Source organism: Phocoena phocoena, chromosome 9 (genome assembly GCF_963924675.1).
Source record: "Phocoena phocoena chromosome 9, mPhoPho1.1, whole genome shotgun sequence".
In the NCBI taxonomy this organism is placed as follows: Eukaryota; Metazoa; Chordata; class Mammalia; order Artiodactyla; family Phocoenidae; genus Phocoena; species Phocoena phocoena.
The window spans coordinates 90,713,814-90,740,418 of record NC_089227.1 but is presented as its reverse complement, the minus strand read 5'-3'; the positions used below and the strand labels follow the sequence as shown (position 1 = coordinate 90,740,418).

Sequence of the window (26,605 nt, the reverse complement as noted above, 5' to 3'; positions counted from 1 at the left end):
ACCACGTGGGGCAAAACCAGGGACTGACGTTGCCTAAGGCAGAAATGTTTGACAGATACATGCTTGTATCCCAGTTGAAGGAGGGTGTACATGTTTCTTACCTCACTTGCTCACGTTGAGTGTTATGCTAAGAAAAATGGAAAAAGTTGCTAAAAATTGAAAAGGTGATCTATGAAAAGGATGTGGTGAAGGAGGTAGCAGACTGGAAAATAAAAACCAAGGACTAAGAGAAAAATGAGAAAACTATTATACAAGGAAGGTACGGGGCCCGTAAACTAGAATTTCTACTTACGCATTAAAATATTCTCCAACGACCCAGGAGATAGGACCAGACAAATGGAACAGTTTCTACAATAAACTACCACTTAAAGACACCATAGAGTTCTAAGACAAAATTGGACTGACCCTATCCACCAAAAAATACTTGCGAAGGGAACAAAGTAACACCTCCATACCGGAATGTGCCACTGTAAGAAACTTCTAGAGACAACTGGCAAAGACTCCCTTACATTTAAAATGAGCAAACTATATATGCAAGCACTTTGTTTCCTTAAAAGGAGTCTGACGCAATATTGTAAAGCAACTATACTCCAATAAAAATTAATTTAAAAAAAGAAAAAAAAAGGAGGAAAAAAAATCACAAGTTGAGGGAAAATAATTTAGAAGAGTGTATCTCTTTCCCAATATAGGCAGGCCTGGTGGTCTGTCCCCTGCCCATCTCTCAGGCCACCTCTCCCCTCACTCACTCCCTGGCACCTCAGTCGACAGCCACACCTGTCTCCTTGGCTGTCTGTAAAACACCAGCTTCTCCCCAAACCTCATTTCATTCAGGTCTGTTCCCAAACGTCACCTACCCTGATTGCTATCTAAAATAGCATCTATCTGCCCCATCCTCTTACCTTTCTCTGATTTTTCTTTACAGCAGTTACCAGTTTCTGACATTATACGTTTCTTTCTTTACCTGTTTATTGTCTGACTCTTCCACTGAGGTAAAATCTCTATGACCTGGAAAAGGAAGCCGTTGGCTCTTTTCGACAATGTCTGTTGGGTAAATATAAGAAAAAAATAGAATAAGGAGGGCCCATAAAAAACACGTCAGGAGAAGAGCCTAACAGAAAGCAGGAGAAAAACCTGAAGCACAAGCAATTACAATTTGCCAGATATGTGCTAATATAAATATATTTGTGTGTAATATGTGACTTATTTTTTAAAAATCCTGAAAGACTCAAATGAGCTAAACTACTTGAAAATATTTAGGACAGTACGTAAATCGGCGCTCCCAGCAGCACTCTCTTCCTCTAGACGCGCGCGCTAATTTCTCTGGATTCTCAGGCGACTGAGCGCACCCTCCCTCTTATAAAATGTATTCTTGTCGCTATTTGATTGGCTGTCCCTCCCAGGCGCTCCTTCCTCACTGGTTGCACCCCCAGTCCATCACTCCTGGGCTCAAGCACTCCATTTGTCTGCTGCCGCAGACCTCGGCTGCCGGCGGTAGTAAAACCGGAGTAGCTCCCCGGTGACGTCAAAGGCGCTGCCCGCCCACATTCCAAAGCTTGGGCGGAGACTTCTCGCTGCCCCTGCCTCTGGACGGAGAGAAAGACTTCTGATTGGGTAGGGCGGGAGAAGTGAGCATCCGATTGGTCCCCGCCCTGGAGGGAGGAGGAGACATAGCTGTGTCCTGGAGCAGAGCTGAGGAGCCCTGGGGAATCTCAAAGTTTGTGTCTGGAGCAGTAGTGGAAAGTGAGCTTATTGAGAAGGGCTTTTCTTGGGATGAGTACTGATCTCCTGCCTTTATTTTGGATACACACCCTGCTCTATTCTCCTCAGCCTTCGGTCTGATCTCTAGACAGTCTGTCTCCTCTGGGGATTCTCAGGTCTCCGAGGACGCTGAACCGGAGCCCTTGGCAATTCTCTCTCAGGCAGAGGAGCGAACGTTTTCCTTTCTAAGTGCATAAGCTACACGCATACGCACACACACGCACACACACTCACGCAGAGGCGGATCTCGCCCTCCGAGGCCGCCCTACCCGCTCCCCTCCTGCCCTCAGCATCCTCGGCCCAGCGCGCCTCGGACCACCATGGAGGTGCTGGAGAGCGGGGAGCAGAGCGTCCTGCAGTGGGACCGCAAGCTGAGCGAGCTGTCAGAGCCCGGAGAAACCGAGGCTCTCATGTATCACACGGTGAGGACTTGGCGGGGCGGCGAAGGGGCGGCTTAAGAGGGGGAAGTGTCATGAAAGGAACTGCTCGGGACAGGGAACTGGGAAGGAAGCATTTGGGAAGAGCATGCCCAGAATGGAGAGATCTGGGGAGAGGTGTGGTTTTTCTAGCTGAACAGTGAAGGTGGGCCGCTGTCTCTTTTAAACTTTTGATAATAGTAACGACGCTTTGTATTCCTTCAGCAACTTATACTCTTTTCCCCGAGGGCTTTTCACATATGCTATATCATTTCCTATTGCGCTGTAAAGCAGGGGAAGGCGTAGATGTTTTGATAATCTGCCTCTGTTTAGTTTGCTACTAATTTTTGTGGGAAGATTTTTTAAAAACTGGGCAAAATAAAGTAGCCTTTTCTTTCCTTCGCTGTCATATTCTTTCCCTTCCTTTACTACCTTATTTGAATTTTAGGAAGTATACCTCTGTGTGTGTGTGTGTGTGTGTGTGTGTGTGTGTGTGTGTGTGTTTTGAAAAAAGGCCCCTTCATATTAGGAGGAAGACTACTTTATTTGGCTCCTTTAACTGTTCAGCCAAGAAATCTGCTTCCTCCTTCTTCAGAGGAAAGATCAGCAAAGGAGAATGGAAAATCTGAGGCAGTGCATATTTCAGAAAGGCTTTGGAGAAGGTGGGACAGCTCACCAGTTCCTTGCTCAGTCTTATGCCTCAGAGATCCCTTTGGGCATTAAACTGTCACAGAGCACACACATTTCTTATAAAGTTTTCAATTTCAAGTTTTTGGTATTAAATTTGCAAAATGAAATTTTGTTTCCAACAGCCAGCACTGATAATATGACTTTATTGTGAGATCTCTTTGTTTCTTTTTTACAAATGCAGAGTTTGTATAGAGAGAGACACTAATGAGAAAATGAGAGGCTTGGCTATTTCCCCTTCGTGATTCTTTTAATGGAGTCAGTGCCAGGATATTTGAAACTTTTGCAAAATGGCCTGCAGGCTCCACCCCATTGGCCTTTGCCTCTGGCTGACGTTATTTTGGGAAAAGGGATGAGGGCCTCCCTGTGATTCCCACCAAGGCATTTGTGGTGGCTGAGAATGGCTTGTTGAAAACATGCCGAGTGCGGGGCAGAGAGGTAGTGCAAGTTCATGCCGGGTCAAAAGCCAGATGTGTGGTGTGATCTTCTGGGCTTTGCTCACTGAGTCTGTCCCGAGGACACCACATGGGCTGCCTTTGGATTGGGGGCCCAGATGTGCTTCCCGTCGCCAGGACAGAGCTCAGAGAACGCCGGCCGTCAAATATCTTCTCATAGTATCTCCAGATGTTTCTCCTGACATAGGCCACATTTTAACCATTTGCGAGGGGCAGCTCTTCTCTTTTGTTCTCACGAGTACTGTGAAAATGTCTCATCCCGCAGCTGTAATGCTTTGGGTTGTCTTTCAGCTGGTGGGATGAATTATGCCCAGCATCCACATTCCCTTTCTCAGGCCTCATGACTTGCATTTCTGAGATCTTATGCCAGGGTTTGAGATGCTACCCGTGACTGTGACATTAACTTCAGGCAGGACAGCTTGGACTGGCTCTAACTGACATCTTTATGCACAGTTTCAGGGGTAGAGACCTTACTACCTTCCTTCTGGTAGCAAGGGCTTAGTTTTTCTATGTCATTGTAATGAAGCAGTGATGGGTGATTATTTTTCTTCTAATTTGATTTTTTTTAAATTACTTTTATGTATGCCACTTAGGGATGTGTTTCTCTTCTGGGCAGCTCACTCACATAAAATGCCACTCGTCATTGCTGCAAGCCATGGCCCGCAAACTGAGTATATGAATTAGTGTTGAAAGACGTATTGGATTTGGTAGCACAGACAACTGGGTTATATTCCTTCTAAACTAAGGGGAGTTTGGCAGAGATTTGAAAATAGATAACTTTCCCATCTGTTTCTTGAACTCTCTTGGGTATCCAGTTGCAGAGCTGGTTATTATTGCCATTTGTCCATAATGAGAAATGACCTGACCTCCAAGTGGAAAAAGGATGGCCTGATGATGCATTCACTCACGTTTTATTTGTTCCTTCAATGAATGGTTATGGAAGAGCTTCTATGTGCGAAACACTGTTCTAAGCAGTTGGGATACATCAGTGAACCAAAAAACCCTCAAAATTCTTGACCTTGAGCAGCTTACACTCTAGGCCTGAAGTAGGGGAGAAGGTTATCTCAGCAGGATGAAAAGCCACAGCAAAGGCTCTAAGGTGGGAGTGTGTCTGGCATGAGCTTATGGTAACATCACCTTCTGTTTTAGATCCCCCCATTTTTGTCAGGTTTTTTTCTTGTAAAAATGCAGGTTACTTCTGAGGCAGAGTGCCTGTTTTTGGAATGGCCCGGTGAAACTTTCCAAGTTGAGTGGATTAGGCATCACATAGGGAGTGGAGAGCCTGCAGAGAGGGTAAGGTACAAATGTAAGCTGGGAAATTGGTAAGATAGTATAGCTACCATCTATTGTATATTTATTATCTGAAAGGGAGGGCTGGCTTCATGGGCCTGCCCCCTGTGCAGTCCCACAGGGCCCCACACTTTGATGCTCTGCTGTCACCATCTTGAGATCCTCAATATTTTTTGAACAAGGGCCCACACATTTGCATTTTGTAGCAGGTCCCATAGATTATGTAGCTGGTCCTCATGAAAGGCATTGTACTTAGTGCTTTACAAAAATGATGTATCAGTGGGACTTCCCTGGCGGTTCAGTGGTTAAGACTCCGAGCTTCCACTGCAGGGGGCACAGGTTCAATCCCTGGTCAGGGAACTAAGATCCCTCATGCTGCAGGGCACAGCCAAAAAAAAAAAAAAGAGGATATCTCAATGATCCAGTGAAGGAGTCATTTTACAGATAAGAAAGCTGAGGCTTAATGAGTTTAAGTGACTTGGTAAAAGGTCATTTAAACTCAAGTCTACCTGCCTCCAAAGCCCAAGCTCTTGCCCACTGTGCTGTATGAATGAAGGATCCAGACTTAAAAGGAACTGAGTCAGAGGATGGGGAGTCAGAAATTGCTGAGTCTGAGGGCAGCTAATATTTAACTGAGGTGGCAGTGGGGCCACCAACCCTTCCTAGCATGATCACTCTCTTTGCTCTAAATAGGGATTTAGCTACCACACGCATGATTGCTAATGCCCTGTTTTAGCAAAACTGTCACCTACCTGATTTTAAAAATATAGAAGTTGCCCGAGGCTGGGATTGTCATGTCTCCGAGGCGCCTTCTGTGAGCCATCAGGAGCAGTGTTTTTCTCATTTGGTTAGTTCTGAAGAAAACTTCTGGGTCCACAAGGACAGAGGCTTAGAGGAGACAGTTTCAAAGTCTATAAAATAATGAACCACACAGAGCGAATCTGGACTTGCTCATTAGATCCTGAATTATTAGAGCTTTGGGCTTCCTCTTGAAGCTGAAAAAATAGTTCCCATACAGATGATGAGATATAATTTTAAATCAGTGAGTAGTACATTTAGGAAAGCTATTGCTTCTAGAGTGGATACAAGCTAAAACTGGTTTCAGAAAAGATGGCAGATATAAAAATGAGGAGTGTATATATTATGGTTTCAAATCATTGCAAGAAGCCTTGTCCCTTCCCCTAAACCTGCCAGGATGCTGGATGTTTCTAACATTCATGTTGTGTTTCCTGTAAGATTCTGTGCGCAAATTACATTTCTGGGAATTTACTGTGGGATTTTGCAATTTAAGGAGCAAAACAGTCTATAAATCTTATCTATGTATATTATTACATGCACTGACTATATCTGGGCGGATGCTCAAGAAACAGATGGCTGATGTTTTTCTGGTAAGGGGACTTGAGGGACTAGAGGTCAAGAGAGGGAAGGAGGGAGAGGGAGTTACTTACACACTATCCCTTTCGTACTGTTCAAACTTTTACCTCCTGAAAGTATTTAGGAAATGAAAAATGACAACTTAAAGACACCACATAAAACTGGACTAGAGGTAATTTTAGCCTGCATTTCCTTGGGGAGAGAGGGGTTTCTGGTGCTCACTCAACACCACCAGCGTTGGTGGAGGCCTTGGGTAATGAATAGAGGAAGCAGGAGTGCTTGCTGGAAAAGGGCTTTGAGGATGGAGGATTAACAGTGGTTTGTGTATGACAAACTTCGTGCTCTTGGTAATTTTCTTATAGCTCAGTTTAGCAATCTGGAAAAGAGGGATTTTATCAATTTTTGCAAGGATTATTTTTTTTAAGGTATACAATAGGATACCTTTTCTTTGCAAAGATAATGACAGAGGTTCTGTTTGGTATTTCATTTTATTTTATTGAGGTATAGTTGATTTACAATATTATGTTAGTTTCAGGTGTATAGCCCAGCGATTCATTTATATATATATGTGTTTTTTTTCTTTTTCCGATTCTTTTCCCTTATAGGTTATTACAAAATGTTAAGTATAGCTTCCTGTGCTATAAGAAGGTCCTTGTTGGTTATCTATTTTATATATAGTAGTGTGTATCAGTTAATTCCAACCTCCTAATTTAGTTCTGCTTCTTTTAAATACTAAATTCATGTAAATCCAGTTCTTTGTAGAATTATTAGTGGTTATGCGCTTAAATTTTATATCCAATTGGTTCTTAAAATGAAATGACTGAGCCCAGAGGGTGGTAGGTGGGGTGTTAAGGGTAGGTTCCACCTGCCTGGTGAGCAGATGTGAAGGCCATCTGGCTTCCACATCCATCGTGATTGCCGGAAGGTGGATGGCTGATCTGAGAGGCTGGTGGTTTCCCCTTCCTGTCGGTGGCCCAGAGACTTGATAGGGCTCCCGTGGGATATGGGAGCTTTTGGTCTGATGTTCACCTCCTATTGTTGGCCTCTGGCCAGATTCTGAGTGGGACCCTGGGTCCTTGTGGCTTGAGAAATCATTACTTCTGGTCACCTGACCTCCACCTATTGAATAAAGGTAATGAGTCCCAGTAGGAGACAGAATTGTGAAGTCAGTATAATTTGTCTTCAAGGCCCTACTTCACCTTTCTTCACCTTCACTCCTTTCATGTTTCCCTCGCTTCTTGGACCCCACGTTGCTCGCTGTAATGGTGTTCTCTTTCCAACTCCTCCTCTTTTTTTTTTTTTTTTTTTTTTTTTTTTGCAGTACGCAGGCCTCTCACTGTTGTGGCCCCTCCCGTTGCGGAGCACAGGCTCCGGACGCACAGGCCCAGCGGCCATGGCTCACGGGCCCAGCCGCCCCGCGGCATGTGGGATCTTCCCGGACCAGGGCACGAACCCGCGTCCCCTGCGTCGGCAGGCGGACTCTCAACCACTGCGCCACCAGGGAAGCCCCTCCTCTTTAATTTTGTTCTCAGGAAAGATATTTAAGCTTACACTAAAAATTCCAATATTAGTAAAGCTAAACGTATGACCCCTAAATGGGTGTTTATATTTAACAATAATTTCTTGAACCTCTAAATGGAGAACTTTAGGCAATAGCCAGGTAGTAGGGGAGGAGTATTTGGGGAGCTGGGGGGAGCTTTCACTACCCCTCTGCCTGTGGCCCCTATTCATAAGGCGGCCTTGCATATATGTTGCTGATTTAGCTTATGATCTAAAGAATTTTCATGGTTTTGGTGAAAAATCTTTGACTCAATTAGATGATTGTCTCTGAAATTGTTCTCATTGTGTTAACACGGGTTGGGGGAAGGTGGCCTTGGGCACAGTTCTGAAAGATGAGAGGGCAGTACTGAGTTTTGTACTTGCCCTCTTTCTTGAGTGATCCCTGAGTGATAATATCCCATTGAGCTCTGATGTGAAGTCGCTCTGGCAGGAGAAATGAGGCACTGCACCTAGATTAATAATTGAATTAAATGACAATGCTTGCCGCTGCGAGTAACTGAAAACCGATTCACGTTGCTTACACAATAAGTGAATTATTCTCTCACGTTGCAAGATGCCTAAAAGTATAGCTACATGTTTGGCTGATTCAGCAGCTGCTCAGTTCAGCATGGACCTAGATTCCATCCATCCATAGGCAGGTTTCATCTTCAAGTTGGAGGCAACGAGAAGGCAGCTCACATCCATATGAGTTTCAGGTGTTCAAATAAAAATGACAATATCCAAAGGGAGAAGAGAGGTTGTGTCTTCCCTGTGTCCTTTTTTAAGATGGAAGAAACTTTTTTTAGATGCCTACCAGCTGATTTCTCTTCGAGCTCTATTGTCAAGGATGGGATCACATCATCATTTCTGAACCAATGGCTGGAAAGGGATTTACCTGATTGGCTTAGATTAGTCATGTGGGAATGGAGGAGCTATTGGAGCCTCAACCAGCATGACCATGTGTAAATGATCATTAGTCAAATAGTCTGAGTTGGCAGACCTTTCCTTCACTAAAACGTGTGTTCATTTAGCAAATGGCTGTTTTTCTCACAAGGGTGGGCTAGCAAATGGAAAATATTTTAAAACATTTAAGCATGGAATATCTCTGCAATGCATGCAAAGGCTATCATGGAGGGGGTACTGCTGTGTCCCAACTCACGAATGAGGAAATGTAGAATTAACTATATTATCTGAGCTCTCTGCGTCAGGGTCAGATATCAGGGCTGGAGGTAACTAGCTGAGCCTGTAATCATGATCACGGTGCAAGACGAGAATGACTTTTTCTGTTCGAGGTCCACACAACCTCATCTCCGCAGGCAGAGAGCTGAATGCCGTTTTTCAAAGAAGCTTTTTTTCCAGTTGCATATGGCTATGCAAACACTGATAAGGTCAGAGTGTGCCTGTTTGCGGCTTGAACTGCCGGCCTCAGCCCTGCGGGGCTCTGACCTGTCTGTGGACCGTCTTGGGGCAAATGGCCTTAGGCTTTGGCTGGGAGATTGGTAGGACTGAGGGCCTAGGGCTGCAGAGTGTCTGAATTGCTTGTCAGCGATTTTATGAATGAGGGCGTAGTGTTTACATTCCCTACCTCAGTAGAGTCAAGCCTGAAATGAAATGGTGAGAGTCACCATTGGTGTCAACCTTGAGTCTATTCCCCCTTCTCCCTGCTCACCACATGTTCTCCGGCTCTTCCAAGTGACCTCATTTTCTCCCTGAATGGAATTGTCTAGGTTACCCACAAGGCACATAGGAGGTGATGGCCCCTTTTATCTATGGAGAATCTGAGACCTCGAGCAAAAAAGAGACCTCAGCTGGAACACAAGCTTCTTGAAGGCGGGGGACATGACTGTCTTTTCTACACTCCCAAGCACAGGATGCTCAGAGATATGTAATACTTGCTTGATGCACAATTATGTAGAGTAAGGCAGTCTTGGAGAATGAATAAGCTCAGTGGTCTTGGTCTCTTTTGTTGCTTGTAAATGCTTGTAAATGCCTCTGCAAGTCTGAAAATTTAATATGAAAGTGACTTGGGTAGTTTGATGTCAATAACTTTTCTTGTTTAGTTTTGAGACCCACATGGGAGAGAGGATGATTCTATCATAGTCCCAGTTTCCGCTAGAGTAGAGTTGAAGGCAGCGTTGTGGAAAGGGTGTGCCTTCGAGCCAGGCAGATTTGGAATCCAGGGCCACTGGTTCTCTGGTGACCTTGGGCAAGTAACCTCTCCTCTTTGGGTCTCAGTTTCTTCACATGTCACTGCCTAGCCCATAGTGTACACACTTTTTCACCCTCTCCCCTAAGTCAAATGTCTTCTTTCTGGGGAAGAGGTATCCCCACCTCAGGAGTCTGATATCATTCAGGAAGCACAAGGGACCTGTAATTATTCTCTCTCGGGCATCTTCATTTCCTCTCCTCTGCAGCTTTTGCCTTGTGCTGTAAACACAGGTCTGTGCCTTGAACACATGTTTGCCAGATGCTGTTGCCCCTCCTTGCTCCGCTTGTTTTTTCTCTCTTGTTTACTGCCAGGTTTTCTCAGACAAGTAGTCAATAGCTACGGCCTCCGTTTCCTCAGTTTTTTTTTTTTTTTTTTTTTTTTTGCGGTACGCGGGCCTCTCACTGTTGTGGCCTCTCCTGTTGCAGAGCACAGGCTCCGGACACGCAGGCTCAGCGGCCATGGCTCACGGGCCTAGCCGCTCCGTGGCATGTGGGATCCTCCCGGACTGGGGCACGAACCCGTGTCCCCTGCATCGGCAGGCGGACTCTCAACCACTGCGCCACCAGGGAAGCCCCCATTTCCTCAGTTTTTACTTCTGCCTCCTGTATGTTCTGGTTCCTACTGCTGCCTGAAGGTTCTCCAGCTTCTCTCTAACTGCCCCATCCACTAGTCTTCTCTCCATCCTTAGCTTGCAAGGCTTCACGGGAACATTTGGCAATACTGACCGACCACACGTTCATCTCGTTACTCGCTCTTGCTTTGGCTCCCATGTTACCCTGGGAGGCTTAGATTTTCCTCCTTTACTGGCTGCATTACCACCTGTTAAACGTGAGCGTTTGGTACGTGGTCTTGTGTTCTCCCTGTACACTCTCCTGGGCTCCTCCATCAACTTCAATACAGCTGGTTCTCAGATCTTTACATCTGTTAGTTGTCTGTGGATGGAAGCTGGGAGATCTTTGGAATATGACCCAAGATCTTCTGGGCCCTCATGAGCTGTAGAGTGGCTCTGGCTGGGTAACCTTTGAATCTTCCTGATGCATTACTTTGAGAAGAGCTGAGAACACTTTGATCCCCCTTATCACCGCACCCCTGTTATCTCAGGGGATGTTTTGTGACTCAGCTCTCCTGCAGTGTAAACCCAAGAGAGGCTCATGAGTCATTGCTGGGACACAGCTGTTTCTTGAGTCAGTGTCACTCGTCAGATGCAGGCTGTGTTTTGACTGGGTTCATACTTATTCTTCAGCTTGGGAAGCACTTTTTTGGTGCTCTGCGGTGGCGTATCTAATTTTTTTCTAGGACTGAGTGGAAGGTCAGTGCAAAAGTCAGATATAAGTTCTTACATCTTGTACCATTGATCTTTCTGGTGTGTATAGCTGCTGTCGAGCTCAGTTACAGTTGCCTGATGTTGAATTGCCTGCCCTTGAATTGCTCTATTCTGGTATAATTTATTTATCTAAACTTTATTGACATTACTGAAGAGCTTTTAAAGAATTGAGACGGGTGACGCTGAGCCACTCAAAGTTGTATGCCTGCTTCTTGTTAGAAGTATCTTGGAAGAGAGTTTTTCTTTGGCAAAACTCATTGTAGTACAAGTTACTTCACAGCCTCCGTCTCAGTTTATCCTGCTGTAAAATGCTGCATTTGTATTATGGTCCCAGAGGTTCCTTTTAACTCCAAAGTTCTGTGCTGAGTATCATGCTGTCACCCTTGAAAGTCTCTGATCTTTAAAAAATGGGGGATTTAAAACAAGAACCACAAAGGTCAGTTGATTACCTCTTTCCTTTGGGCACTCAGTTGGTGGGTATAGTTTTGCATTTTGTAGCCTCTGTTTTCTGACTTAAAAACCTTGCTTCAGTAAAACCCAGACAAAATAAAGAATGGAAAAACAGAGAGACACAGAGGTAGGAGACATTTTTTTTTAACACCACACACACACACACACACACACACACACACACACACACGCACACACACACACCCCTCTTCAGACTTCTTGGCAAATTAGAGGAGTCTGGGGAAAAAAAAATCTACAAACAGTTTTCAGTTGTCTGAGTGGAAAATCTTGGTTTTTTTTTAACATTTCATATCTTGGAAATGTCTGAATAGTTTTTGTTTAAAGGGAAATTCCTTTTGGCTGAGAAAGCCTGCAGGATTCAAACTGATAGGGTGATTTTTTTAGGAAACTTGGAGGAAACAAGGATTTGTGATGAAAATGCTTTCTCACTAGCCAATTGTGTCAAACAGACATTTAAATACAAGGTTACCAGTCATAGCATTTGAAAGATTCGGCCATTAACTCCTTCCTTCCCCTTGCTTCCCGTCTGTACATCCTGGGGAAATATCTCTCATCACTGGTCCTTCCTCCAATTTGAGGAACTTAATGAACTGCTTTTCTAAACCTGTGCATGTTCTAGGCAGGAGGATATACATTCTTGACCTTGTGGTTCTCCCAGCAGAGTGGGAAGGGAGATATGTAAAGAAGTCATTAAATCACAAGTTATTAAATATCTGGTGTACGTTTTGCTTTAAAGCTGCGTTCAAAGTATTTCTGGCACACAGAGGGTGGAACGAGATCTGAAGGAGATGAAGAGTTGGAGAGCCTCTCACTGAAGAGGTGATATTTGCATTGGGTCCTGAAGTATAAATAGGAGTTCTCCAGGCCGTGGGAACAGCAGATACAGAGTAGGAATGTATAACATGTCATAGTTGATTCTGGGAATCCCAAGTGGTTTTATGTAGTTACGAGTAGGATGCTCTGTGGGGAGTCTTGGGAGATATGATAAGATCATACAAGGTTTGCATGCTTTGTTAACCATTTGGATATTCTTTTGTGGGCAGTAGTGTGGGAAGCTTTTAAGACTTTTAATGAAAAAGAGACAGGGAGAGGAGTGTGTTTTGGAAAGGAAACCCTAGTGTTTATGAAGTGTGGATTGGAGGGGAGAATTAATGGTAGCAAGATGATCTGCTGGCTGGCTATTTCGTCCATGAAGTAGAACAAGGCACCGTGAGGGCCTTGAACCTGACAGGGAGCAGAACATGAATACAAGAAGGGGTTAGGGGCTGGACGTGAAGACTTGGTGGCAGTGGGGCGTGCGAGGGGTATGGGACGCGTCATGGTTTCTGATGCGGCACACTGAGCTGACGGTGCTGCCCTTCGTGTAGGAAGATGAGTTTGCTGGGGAAATAATGAGCTCAGTTTGGGACATGGTGATTCTGATGTGTTCATGGCGCATTCAGGAGAGGTACCTGAAAGGCATTTGGAAACATGGGTCTGGAGTTCTGGAGAAAGGTCTGGAGATGTAGATTTGGGTGTTATGAATCTCATGGGGGAGAAATGAAGCCAATAGTCCTAATAAGATAGTCCAGCGAGGTCCGGGGGAGAGTGAGGAGTGTGAGAGCAAAGCTGAGAACGAAGCCCTGGGGACACTTGAGGCGTTAGCAGGGGAAGAGAAATCTGCAGATGGAACTCAGAAGGAATCAGCAGAGAAAGTGGAGAAAATCCAGGAAAATCCAGGATCCTGGGGAGGGTTGCTATGGAGTGGTCAAGATAAAGAAGGGCTGAGTATGCTCTTCAGCTGCCTGCCAAGCACTGTGTGGTGTTAGCTCAGGGTGGGACCGTGTCCTGGAGCCGCAGAGGTCCCCCCAAGGGTCTGGACCTGTGGGCATGCTCTCTGGCTTTGTGCCCAGGGAGTGCAGGCCTTGTTTCCAGGCAAGAACAGAAACGGCAGAAGGGCAGGTGCTGGGAGTAAATATGCATGGTAGATAATATGTACAATAGTGCCTCTTTCTTTCCTTTTGTTTTTGTAAAATCAGTCCTCAAAATTGGCCTTGGAGACTGTCCCCGTGCCTGTGCAGAATTATGAAGGTCCTTTCTTCATTCTTCTCTCCACGCTGAATCCACCTATTCCTGATGTCCTTCTCGTGAGCGAGGAGTAGTTTGTGCCTGGGTCCCTTTGTGCATGTGTCATTTAGGAGTCTCAGGCTTTGGGGCATGCAAAAGGAGGGTCTCTGGATTCATTAAATCTGTATAAGACACTTGGGATTTAGCAAATGCCTAGAAGTCTTGAGGCCTTTTCCTTTCTATATTTCTGCTGACTTCCCACTGAGAAAGTATCAAGTGGACCCAGTGGTTGCCAAAGATAAGTTTGATCACGGAGACATCAACGGTATTCACATGTTAGGAAAACAGAAAAAAAAAATTGACCCCATTTTTAATGACATAATAATAGGGGCAGGTGAGGACAAATGGTTTTGTAATAAGAATATGAGCCCGAGGGCTTTCCAGTGGAAGGAACACTAAAGTAAATGATGCCTCTTCGAAGAAAATGTGCAGCTCCAAGCAGTGCCTGGGTTTCAGGACCTAGAGAGGGGATTCTGGAGGGCACCCTCCAGTCCTCCCTGTGCCCCCTGAATTATGGGGCTCGATTCTACCTTTGCTCTCTGTTTCCCTGTATCCAGGATGTTGCTTTCATGGCCCTCAACCCTCCCGGGGAGATGAGGAACAAGAATGGGAGGAGAACTCTGACCCCAGGACTGAAGTTGGGCCCAGGAAACAAGGGGGTGGAGAATAAGGAGAACTCTGCTTTCCGACTGACTGCACAGGGAGAAGCGGGCAGCCCTTCTCAGCCCAGAGCAGAACAGACTCCTGTGAGGTGACACCGAGTTGAGAATTCACCCAGCACAGTTCAGCTACAGTATGGGTTAAGTTGGTCTCTTGGCTGACTGGGAACCGATTACTTTTTTTTAATATATATATTCTTTTCCTTTATGGTTTATCATAGGATATTGAATATAGTTCCCTGTGCTATAAAGGTAGGACCTTGTTGTTTACCCATCCTATATAAAATAGTCTACATCTGCTAATCCCAAACTCCCAGGCCTTCCCTCCTCCACCCACTCCCCCTTGGCAACCGCAAGTCTATCTTCTACCTCTGTGAGTCTGTTTCTGTCTCATAGATAGGTTCATTTGTGTCGTATTTTAGATTCCACATGTAAGTGATATCATATTTGGTATTTGTCTTTCTCTTTCTGACTTACTTCACGTAGTATGATAATCTCTAGTTGCATCCATGTTGCTGCAAATGGTATTATCCTGTTCTTTTTTATGACAGAGTAGTATTCCATTGTATATATGTACTACATCTTCTTTATCCATTCATCTATTGATGGACATTTAGGTTGTTTCCTAAATGTGAATAGTGAATAGTGCTGCTATGAATATAGGGATGCATGTATCTTTTTGAATTATAGTTTTGTCTGAGTATATGCCCAGGAGTAGGATTGCTGGATCATATGGTAATTCTATGTTTAGTTTTCTGAGGATTCTCCACACTGTTTTCCATAGTGGCTGCAGCAACTTACATTCCCACCAACAGTGTAGGAGGGGGAACCGATTACTTTCAATCATGTTATTTCAATAACTATATGTCTTGTGAGTTTGAAGCACTTGTGTTACAAATTTTTTAAAAATAGCCTTAATTTTTTAATTTATTTTATTTTTATCTTTTAGCCTTAATTTTTTAGAACAGCTTTAGGTTCCCGGCAAAACTGAGCAGAATATACAGTCTCCGTACATTCCCTGCCGTCTGCCCACCACGCACAACCTACCCCACCATCAACATCCTGCTGTTGCAAACTTTGGAACGTGGATTCATAAGCTGGGGTTACCTGTGGCAGCTTTTGACTTTAACTTTGTGTTTTGAAATTAGTCACAGCCAAGCTCCCTTTTCAACAAGAAGCCAGGTTGGTCCACAAGAGCCTCAAAGATATGTGTGTGTGTATAGGCTGTCCCTCCATGCGCCCCCCGCCCCAACCTCTGCCCACTTCCATTTACAAATGGCTTAGGAACTGGACATTGTCCTTTGGAAAGGAGGGTGGGATTGAGTGGGGGACATACTGTATTGTTTTGTAATCACAGGACCTGAAGCCGATCTTTGTAGCTATGACTTTGAACTTCCTACCCTGAGATAGTATTCATTTCTGAGGCACTGCCAGGAGTTGTTTTTCTGGTTCTGCTCTGGATTTGCAAGTTTTCTTTCCAGGACTCTCCTGCAGCCCATGACCTACATTTGGGAGCAGCTGGAAGGCCTGGGGCTGTGGGTTGGGGAGGCCGAGGAGGTCAAGACCAAACCTAGATGGAGACTAACCTGACCCCCTTGTGTTCCAGGGCATCGTGCTCTAACTGAAGGTGCCCAGTGACCCTGGCAATCTTAACATACACATACATTTTTGTGTTTGATGAGAAAGGGAGGCAGAGAAGTAGCAGCCAAAAAACCACTTGGTGTTTCAGCTGTGTTTACATATTAGGAACATGAGGTGGTTTTATTTTATTTTATTTTGTTTTTTTTTAACAACTTAATTGGTGTATAGTTGCTTTACAATGGTGTATTAGTTTCTGCTTTATAACAAAGTGAATCAGCTATACATATACATATATCCCCATATCTCCTCCCTCTTGCGTCTCCCTCCCACCCTCCCTTCCTCACCCCTCTAGGTGGTCACAAAGCACCGAGCTGCTCTCCCTGTACTATGCGGCTGCTTCCCACTAGCTATCTACCTTACGTTTGGTAGTGTATATATGTCCATGCCACTCTCTCACTTTGTCACAGCTTACCCTTCCCCCTCCCTGTGTCCTCAAGTCCATTCTCTACATCTGCATCTTTATTCCTGTCCTGCCCCTAGGTTCTTCAGAACCATGTTTTTTTAGATTCCATATATATGTGTTAGCATGTGGTATTTGTTTTTCTCTTTCTGACTTACTTCACTCAGTATGACAGACTCTAAGTCCATCCACCTCACTACAAATAACTCAATTTCGTTTCTTTTTATGGCTGAGTAATATTCCATTGTATATATGTGCCACATCTTCTTTATCCATTCATCCGATGATAGACACTTAGGTTGTTTCCATCTCCGGGCTATTGTAAATAGAGCTGCAATGAACATTTTGGTACATGACTCTTTTCGAATTATGGTTTTCTCAGGGTATATGCCCAGTAGTGGGATTGATGGGTCATATGGTAGTCCTATTTTTAGTTTTTTAAGGAACCTCCATACTGTTCTCCATAGTGGCTGTATCAATTTACATTCCCACCAAGAGTGCAAGAGGGTCCCCTTTTGTCCACACCCTCTCCAGCATTTATTGTTTGTAGATTTTTTGATGATGGCCATTCTGACTGGTGTGAGGTGGTACCTTGTTGTAGTTTTGATTTGCATTTCTCTAATGATTAGTGATGTTGAGCATTCTTTCATGTGTTTGTTGGCAATCTGTATATCTTTGGAGAAATGTCCATTTAGGTCTTCTGCCCATTTTTGGATTGGGTTGTTTGGTTTTTTGATATTGAGCTGCATGAGCTGCTTGTAAATTTTGGAGATTAATCCTTTGTCAGTTGCTTCATTTGCAAATATTTTCTCCCATTCTGAGGGTTGTCTTTTCGTCTTGTTTATGGTTTCCTTTGCTGTGCAAAAGCTTTTAGGTTTCCTTAGGTCCCATTTGTTTATTTTTGTTTTTATTTCCATTTCTCTAGGAGGTGGGTCAGAAAGGATCTTGCTGTGATTTATGCCGTAGAGTGTTCTGCCTATGTTTTCCTCTAAGAGTTTTATAGTGTCTGGCCTTACATTTAGGTCTTTAATCCATTTTGAGTTTATTTATGTGTATGGTGTTAGGGAGTGTTCTTATTTCATTCTTTTACATGTGGCTGTCCAGTTTTCCCAGCACCACTTATTGAAGAGGCTGTCTTTTCTCCATTGTATACATGAGGTGGTTTTAAATCAAAGGAACCCAGTGTTTCCTTTTGACTTAAATACAGACTTATAGGAGGAAACTGCAATTAAGCTTGGCCCAGCTGAGAGGTGGATGGTTCGGTGGATTGAACACGATGAGTTTTCAGCTTTCTGATTCCTACTCTTCCTGTTTCTGCTGTGGATCCTGAATGTCCTGTTGTCTGCTGATCACTCAACCGCTGGGGCAGAGGGTTGGTAGAAAAAAACCGGGATTTTGGAGTCAGCACTGACTTCATAGCCCTTATCACCACCAACAAGTTATTTATTCAGTGCTTCCCAGCTCTGTCAACATGGCACTAAGAGAAAATGATGATATCTGCCTGGGGCATTGAAATAATGAACGAGGCTGATCACAGCCCAAGTGCTCTAGCCTCCACTCAGGGCATTCCATAGGCATACTTGTTGGGAAGCTACTAGAACAGTGGTGAGCACATCATAGGGAGCCAATGAAATATTTGCCAAGTGAATGGATGAGTGAATGATTCTGGGCTTATGACCTGGTTCTGGCACTCCCTACTCTGGGTACCTTTCTGAGGTTGTTTCACAAGGCCGTGATAGAGGATGAGTGACATGATGTAAGTGAAGTGTCTGTCTCTATGTCGGGTACATGGCCTCTGCTTAGGAGATAGTAGGTTCCTGCCCTCCAGTTTTCTATTCCAGTAATTTCAAGGAGGCATAGGAAGAAATGCTTGATGAATTCTAAACTGAAGGAAAAAAATTAGTAAATAGAATAAATCTTCTGTAATGTGACCTATTTTGCTTGTTTATTTCTCTAGTTTTACTGAGATATAATTGACATATAACATGTGAGTTTCAGATATACAACATGACTTTATATATGTATATATTGCAAAATGATCACCACAGTGAATTTAGTTAACATTCATCATCGCACAGAGTTACAATTTTTTTTCCTTGTGATGAGAACTTTTAAGATCTACTGTCTTAGAGACTTTCCAATACACAATACAGTATTGTTAACTATAGTCACTATGTTGTACATTACATCCCCAGGACTTACTTATCTTATAGCTGGAAGTTGGTACCTTTTGGCCACCTTCACCCTAATGTGGCCTAATTGTGATGACATTTAGGGGGGGAAAAAACCCAAAAAGTTTTTTCAGTTCCTACCTGAACCTTTTTAGGCTCAAGGCCTGGTATTGATTTGCATGACTGAGTTCACACTTCGATTTTTCAAGCACCTGCTTCTGCAGAACTGAAATTCTTTGTAGGTTTTGAGGGGGGTGGGGATCGGTGGCAGGTGTTAACATTCTTCAAGTCACAAGAGGAAAGGCATGTAGGGGCCGGCCCATTCCCTATTCCTGCCATCACCTGAAACAGCCATCTGTGACTGAGATGATTTACATTGCTTTTTTAATATAAATAGCGTTTCTGGGTCTGACTGTGATAAGCTTAAGAATTCATTAATAGGAAGAGAGTGGGAAGGAATGGTAAGCGTGATGTGGAACAGCCCCTGGGGGCCCTGCCCACAGCATCAGGGGGTAGTGCTAAAGGGCTCTCCATCTGCTGCGGCACCGCCTGGCCCCTGGACCTCCCCAGCGGTGCAACTTTGAGCGCTGTTGGTAAGCTGCAGCAAACGCGTTAAAGCCACAGGCTCTTCTTCTGACCCAGGGCCTGAACTGACCTTCCATAGTAGTCGATGTAAGTAGAGTTCAGCAAGGCAACCTCCCCTCAGTCTGCTTGCTTGGGAAGCAGAATTCTAAGTTGGTTTTCTCTGGCTGCCTTTTGTGGGGGCCAGCTAGCATTCTAACAGAAGGTCCATAGAGGTTCTGGCATGTGAATGGACCCACATCCATAACGCCTTGTTATTATTTTGGCAGTTTCAGTAGGACTTTGAGAGGGAGATGTTAGAAACCTGTGTCCAAATCTTCATCCCCTCTGGAAGTTATAATTTTTATTTTAAACAAACACACCAAAAAACCCATTGCTGATAATGGGGTGAATGCCAAAGAGAGAAAAATCCTTAGCTGTAGAGGCTAACAAGTTTGAATGAGTGACCTGACGGTGCTTCTCTGTGGAGCTGCATATTTGCAAAACAGCAGGCAATTTGGGACACTGGTTAGCCCTTCATTGGTTTTTCATGAAATACAGATGATTTTCATGGAGAAGTTTGTTCTTTGGTATTTTCCAACCAGAAGAAAAATATCCTGGTTGGTAGATTTTTTTTTTTTTTCTTATTGCCCTTTTGAGAAACCACTGCCTGTGCCCAGTTTAGAAAACAAAACAAAACAAAAGCAAACCAGAAACAAAAGTTTCAAGATTGCAAGTGTATATGTCACTTGGCTTTAAAATACAGCAAGTGAAACATGTAAGGGGGCCTACTTATGAACCAAGAAGTCTAGATCGAGGCCATCTAGGACTGGCATAGTGGTTGGACAGTGCCAGTGGGACCCAGGATCGTCCAATCTTCTCATTCTGCCATCTTTAGCAGGTAGACCTTTATCTTCTTGGGCATTACCGCACGACTGCAAGATGACTGCTTTACCTCAGGTATAACATCGGCCTCCCCGGTAGGGAGAAAGTGGGAGGGCAAAGCAGAAGAGGGTGATACCTGTACTTGAAAAGCCAAGGCTTTGCTCTGAGGTCCCCAGCAGAATTCCTCTTAGGTTTCGCTGGCCACCCCTCACTGAGGAGAAGCCAGGAAGGTGTTTTAGCTGGATACCTTGTTACCTTGAACAAGATTGGCATGTCTGATTGTGAGGAGGGAGGGCAAGATGGACATTGAATGGTCAAGCAGCAGTGTGTACTGCACCACAAGAGAACATTTTCCCAAACCTATAGGATCCTAGGTCTGGTAGGGACCTTCGAGGTGGCCAAGCACAGCCCCCTCCTGCCACAATAAGGGAATTGCTTTATTTCCTTCTACTTTGGCTCCATGTGCCCAAAACCCCAATTGCGCTTTGGGGCACTCCTGGGCTGGGCTGCTCATCCCTGGGTGTGTAAACTTCCCAGAATGTGAGTGGGCTATGAAGAAGTCCCTTTTACAGGAGAGGAGAGTGGCAGGGATGCGGACAGTGTGTGTATGGGTATCCAAAGTTCTGATTATGCTTTCTCAGGAAAAGCAGCCAGCCAACAATAATTACTGGGCCACCTCTGAGTGCAGAACCTGGAATCCAGTCTCCTGGAATGATCACAAAAGCCAAGGAAGACTCAGCCCTGCCCTTGAGAAGCAAAGCCTAGCAGGGCCCCCAGAGCAATGGCACATGTGTGATGCGTGCTGACTGTGAGGAATGGCAATGGTAGACCAAGTAGCCAGGCCAGGAAGGCAACCTGGAGGCATTGGCTTTGAGCAGGAATTTGTAAAGACCTGTTATTTGGTGGAGAGTGATGGTGTGTAAAAACACTGATTTGAGGGTAAGCAGCTTTGCCTGGTTGGAGCCATTTAATAACACTGGCCTGTAGCCTGGTGTATTTTCCTTAGAAGAGCAGCCTTGAGTTGACAGTGTTTATGGATTCCTCCATAAACAGAGGGGGTGTTACGATGGGCAGATTTATTGGAACATGTCAGAAAGACCACTATCTCTGTACCAGCTTTCCCTGTGAATTTTCAATTTTAATCCTCTCCTTTTCCTAGGACTGACTGGTAGCCCCGACATTTCATTTCTCCTTTGCTTCTCCTGTTTGAGATTCCTTCTTTGGGGGTGCAGCCAGTATCCTCAGTGCTGGGTCTGTGTGCCTGATAGTGCTCTGGAGGGCATCCTCCAACCTTGCCTCTGAGCCATGTGGTAGAGGAGGCAAAAATGAGGGGATCAGTGTCTCAGCAGCTGTTATGCTCTACAGTGGACCAGGTGGATGGTGTTTGGCATTGAAAGTCTGCTTGGGCTGCCTTCATAAAATATCATAGACTGGTTGGCTTGAACAACAGACATTTATTTCTCAGAGTCTGGAGGCTGGGAAGTCCAAGATCAGGGTGCCAGCAAATTCTGATGTTGGTGAGGGCCCTCTTCCTGGCTTTCTTCTCACTGTGTCTTCACAAGGTGGAGAGAGGGAGCAGTCTCTGGTCTCTTGTGCTCTTCTTCTAAGGGCACTAATCCCATTATTGGAGTCCCACCCTCATCACCTCATCTAACCCTAATTACCTCTCAAAGGCTCCATTTCCAAATACCATCACATTGGGGGTTAGGGCATCACTATGTGAGTTTTGGGATGACACAATTCAGTCCGTAGCACTGGGGATTCACTGGAGTTTCATGAGGCTCCTAATTAACAAGTAGGGGTGACCAGACAGTGTGCTTTCTACTGGACGAAACCTGTAACAGTTGAAAACCTGTAGAGTGGCGGTTCTTTAAAGCTGAGATCATGAAGTCAAGTGGGTCTGGGAACCTCCTGGAACCTCCTGCTCTCCGGGATTTGTAGGTATACTGCACATGTGCATTTTTCATCACACTTTCAAAAGGTATTCATGACCCCAAAATGTTAAGAGTTTCTGTCCTGGAGATTGTACTTCTAAAGTGGAGGCTGAAAGGGGTCAGGTCTGTGCACAGCCAGTGTCCACTGCCAGCATCCTGTGTACATGGATGAGACCACCCTGCCCCCGTGATACCCCCTCCTCCCCCCAGCATTCCAGAGAAGCCCTGCCCCCTCTTGCTGCTGTGCACTAATTAGACTCTGACTGCTGACAGGTGAGCTTACCACCCAGGAACTAAAGGAGCTCTTTCCCCAGAAACTGCATTGTTTGTACCTTAAACCCTTTGTCTTTGTTTTTTGGGAAAAACACATTTTATTTTATTTTTTTGAAGAATGCATAAAAAAATGAGTGGCTTACATCATAAGCCAAAAAGAAATTCTTGCATATTAAAGACATTTCATAGTATTCTCAAGATACTGACTCAAAGTAGGCAAAAGTTGAAGCTGCCTTTTCTGACTGTAAGTGGAGGGGTCTGGCCCATATATTCATTCATCACAGCCAGGGCTAAACCCTAGTTCGCCCTTATTTTTTCTCCTCTACTTCCTGGTCCTCCCACATCATGAATTCTTCTCTACATCCATTTTGAATTTTATTTGACTTCATATTATGTATTTCCTTTAAGCCATTTAAATCATTTTTGAAACATGGTAAACGTAAATACATTTTAAAAGCACAGACCTTCCTAGAATCTGGGCTTAGCCTAAGGCTGGCTCACTCCTGACCCAGGCACAGTCCCTAAAGGACGCTGGAGGCATTGGCCTGGGTTCCATCTCCCCATTCCCCACCCCGGCTTCCTTCTTCTCATCTCCTTCCTATCCTTTTTCTCTTTTTGTGTCTTTTGCTCTCCTGGGCCTTTCCCTTCTTCTATGACTGTGCCCTAACTCTCCCACTGTTTCTAGAGCTTTGCTCAGCCCTGATGGTATGAGGACACCAACTCAGGGTTTGGAATCTGTTCTTATATTCTCCTGCCTCATTGCCAGAACTTGTGGTCTGCAGCTGATGATGGCATTCTGGAGGTTGTCACATTAATGGTGTGCATTGTTAAGGGGGGACTGGAAATTGCAGTAATGACTTTCCAAATCTATGCAGTAGCTAGAGACCCAGAAGGGGTCACATTGTGGAGTAACTGGGCCAACGTATAAATAAGGAGCAGTAGTAGCCAAGGGATGAGCTAGTCACTCTTAGAGGTCGCTGAGGAATTTCACTGGTTAACAGTGGAAAACTTCTTTCCTATTTTGCCTTTCTTGTTTATTTTCCCCCTTCAGTTGAAATACTGGGGACCTCCAGGTCTAATGGTTCCGTCACCTACACTGAGCAAGGCTGGGCCACTGGTTGGGGAAATCTGGGTCTAGTTTTGCTAGTTACTGGTGTCTGTAACGCTTGACTCTGGGCACCAGCAATCCTTCACACCCCTTTCTCCAGTTGTGTTTGTCCAGTCCTAGGGGTGTGGCCCACGAGTCTAGGTTCTTCTAACTGGGCCTCTGGTCACCTCCTTGGCTGACCTCACGCACAAGTTGCTTTAGGCCCAGTGAACCCCCTGGAACAGGAAGGCTCCTGCTGTGACCACATCCATTGCCTATAGCAATGGTTCTTTGTCTTCGCCACACGTCATGATTACCTGGGACCTAGTGCCTGGGTCCCAGCCCACGCGATTCTGATCTAATTGGTTCTGGGATGAGGCCTGGGCGGCAAGATTTTTTTTAACAGCCTCCCTGGTGATTCCAAAATGAAACCAAGGTTGAGAGCTGCTGGCTGGGGGCTTTGCTACTCGAAGTATGGTCTGTGGACTGGCATTATCAACATCATCTGGGAGTTCGTCACTGATGCAGAATCTACTCCAGAGTTTCCAAATGATAATCTGAAGATCCACAGCTCCCAGCTGATTCCTGTGCACGTTCAAGTGTGAGAACCAGTGGTTAGAATGTCCTGCTGCCCCTCCTGTGAGGGATAGAACCCCCAACTTGGAACACCGCATCAAGTACTGATGCCAGGTCAGGCTAGATGGACCCCAAGAAACTGACTTGCCCCCTATGAGCCCTTCCTGGGGGTCAGTTCTACACCTGGATTAGGCTCCCTCCCTTTCCTGACTAATCCCTTCTCTACCTGTCTCCTCAGAAGTCCCAACATGTTTCAGTGACAGGGATACAAGGGTCTAGGCAGCAATCCTCTTCTGAAATTGGAGGCCAGTGGAACTGGTTGCAGTGTGTGCTTTGGGATGTCTCGGCCTGATGGCCTGACCTCGTGGTGCTTTGCCTGGTCAACCTGGCAGAGTTTGCCCCGTCCTGACCCTAGGGGGTGGAAGTAGAGAAATCAGACTAAAACAAAAGTTTCATGAAAGACAATGGAAAAAAAAAAAAACCATGCTAGAGGTGGGATGATTAGAACAGAGATGACAGGTGTGAAGCACAGGTGTGGCTCTCCCCTCTGCTTGCCTGCAGCAGGTGCCTCCTTTTGGATCCAGCTCTTTTACCTTCTGAGCTCACTCAAGACCCTAGTCCTAGTTCCCTAGTTCCCACCCTGCAATAGGGCACTCCAGGTAGATACTGCCAATTCCTCATGTTTTGCACTTAAGATACAACTACTTTGAATTTTCTTTTTCCCAGAATAGCAAGCAGCATTTACTACTCATATGGTGATTCTCGGGTTTCTTAGCACAACTTCTGAGTTCGAGTTCTCAAATACCCTCTGGGATGCCCTCAGCGCCCTTTGCCTCAATTTGCTGCTCTTGTACCTCTCGGCCCTCACAGGCAATTGGTAAAACGAATGCACGCGTCTCGGAGATTGTCATTCTTGTCTCCATCCCACAGATCTTTCTGGGGCAGCGCTCTGCCCAGCGCTGCAGGGGGCTGGGACTTAAGGAAGCACGAACTTAACAGGGACCCAGCCCCCTTCCTCATTGCCTCACCCCTGCTCAGTTCCTTTCCTTCCTCATCACTTGGTGGGAATAACAGTGGATTTGGGTCATTTAGCTTCCTGATCCCCAGAATCAATGCCTGACCAGGGTCCCCATTATTTGAACACAGTGTGACCTGACTTACTAACCTTCATATACCGTCAGGGCTGTCCATTACTACCTTCCTGGACCATTGCTTTTATGTTGATTTGAGCTCAGGAGTCAGGCAGGTAAATGAGGGAAGCTGATCTGGGAGATCCTAGGGGTCAGCAGGGACTGGAGAGACTGGGAGAGCTTGGGACCTGTTCAGCAGAATCTGCAGCCCCTCAGCTCCAACAGACGGTGCCAGACAGGAATTTGGACCCACTATTGGCAGATGATCTAGCTTTCAAAGAAGCCAGAAACACAGATTTTTGTGTAAATCTCTTGCTTTTTAAAAGTTGCCCCCCTACGCCCCGCCACCATATTAAAGAAATGAACACAAAGTAGAGATAAATCTTTACAGGGCATTCAGAGATAAATCTTGGACTCTCAAAATTGACAGAAATTTAGCAAATGCTCTAACCTGTGTAAACTGAGCTGCCATCATCCCGACTCAGGCATGGCTCTCCCAGGTTGTAATTTATCTGTGTTTTACACAAAAAGTGTGCTGTTTCTGTACCCATAGGAGATGCTTCTGAAATTAGAACCAGAAATGGCATCAGGACATTTTATTTGCTTTGTCCTGCCTGCCTTTCAAGCTCATCTTTTCCATTGTTAAAAGTCTGTTTTAAGAGAGATTGTTCTATCTGACCTTGATTTCAGTTCTTCTGTAAAATGCTTTCAAGATTACAAAAATGTGGCCAGAAATCAGGTCATTTATATTATATTTTGGATTCATTAAGCTCAATAGTCTCTGATTTAATTTTATTTATCTTGGCCTCATTTGCTTCATTTATAAAGTGGAATGATAAATACCCACTGATTTCACAGAGTTGGCTTGAGGATTAAATGAGATTGTTTATGTGGAATCATTTTAGAAAAGGTTGAGTCCTCCCTAATTGTGAAGTATCAAGTTCAAATTAAAAGGCACCGCTGGACACTGCTTCTACATTTCTTAAGCAAAATAAAACAAAGTTTATTGGTGTTGTTACATATGATTGGTCACCTATCTATCTATCTACTGTCTTCAACATGAAAGTAATATCAAGGTATTTCTGATACTACTACTGATTATTTGGTTAGATGCCCAGTGGGTTATACCAAGATTCTTCCCATAGTCACTACCTGTCATTCCCTTTTCTGAACTCCTGTAGGCATGATCTGTCCCCACAGTTTTATTTTGAAACTGTCGTGTTGTTGCATAACCATTTCATATGTGTGCTCTGGGTCTCTGTGAGAACAAAAATGGAGATGCTGCTGCTTCAACGGTTGCTGCCACTGAAGCATTCTGCTCCTGGATCCTGTGGACTGAAAAACCTAGGCAGGGTTTATTGCTGACCCTCCATTCTCCCTGTTGGTAGATTTTGAGAATACCTGCAACCCCATCTCCATGCAGCCTTCAGTGTACATTGAGGGCAGAGCGAGGGGGAGAGGGAAGCTGTCAAGGATGGAGAGAGGCAGCTGGGCAGGGGCCATGGACCAGTGCATAGGCCCAGGGAGTGTCTTTAGACCTGAATTTTCCCTACAGCAGCCTCAGTTCTAGAGGAATAAAGGCAAGTCATTCCAACCCACCCCCACATCCTTTGCCCATTGTGTTTGACTGTGGTTGGTTGTGTGCGTTGGTGTGCACCC

The 26,605-nt window shown here is 44.9% G+C and overlaps 1 protein-coding gene across 1 annotated transcript in view; it reads left to right on the top strand.

Moving 5' to 3' along the window:
* The first annotated feature begins 1,681 nt into the window (after positions 1–1,681).
* The window catches only part of CREB3L2 (cAMP responsive element binding protein 3 like 2), a 114,196-nt gene continuing 89,272 nt past the window's right edge, over positions 1,682–26,605 (top strand). The window contains exon 1 of the mRNA XM_065883866.1: positions 1,682–2,180. Coding sequence (XP_065739938.1) covers positions 2,079–2,180 — 102 coding nt within the window. The 5' untranslated portion in view covers positions 1,682–2,078. The remainder of the gene's footprint in view (positions 2,181–26,605) is intronic.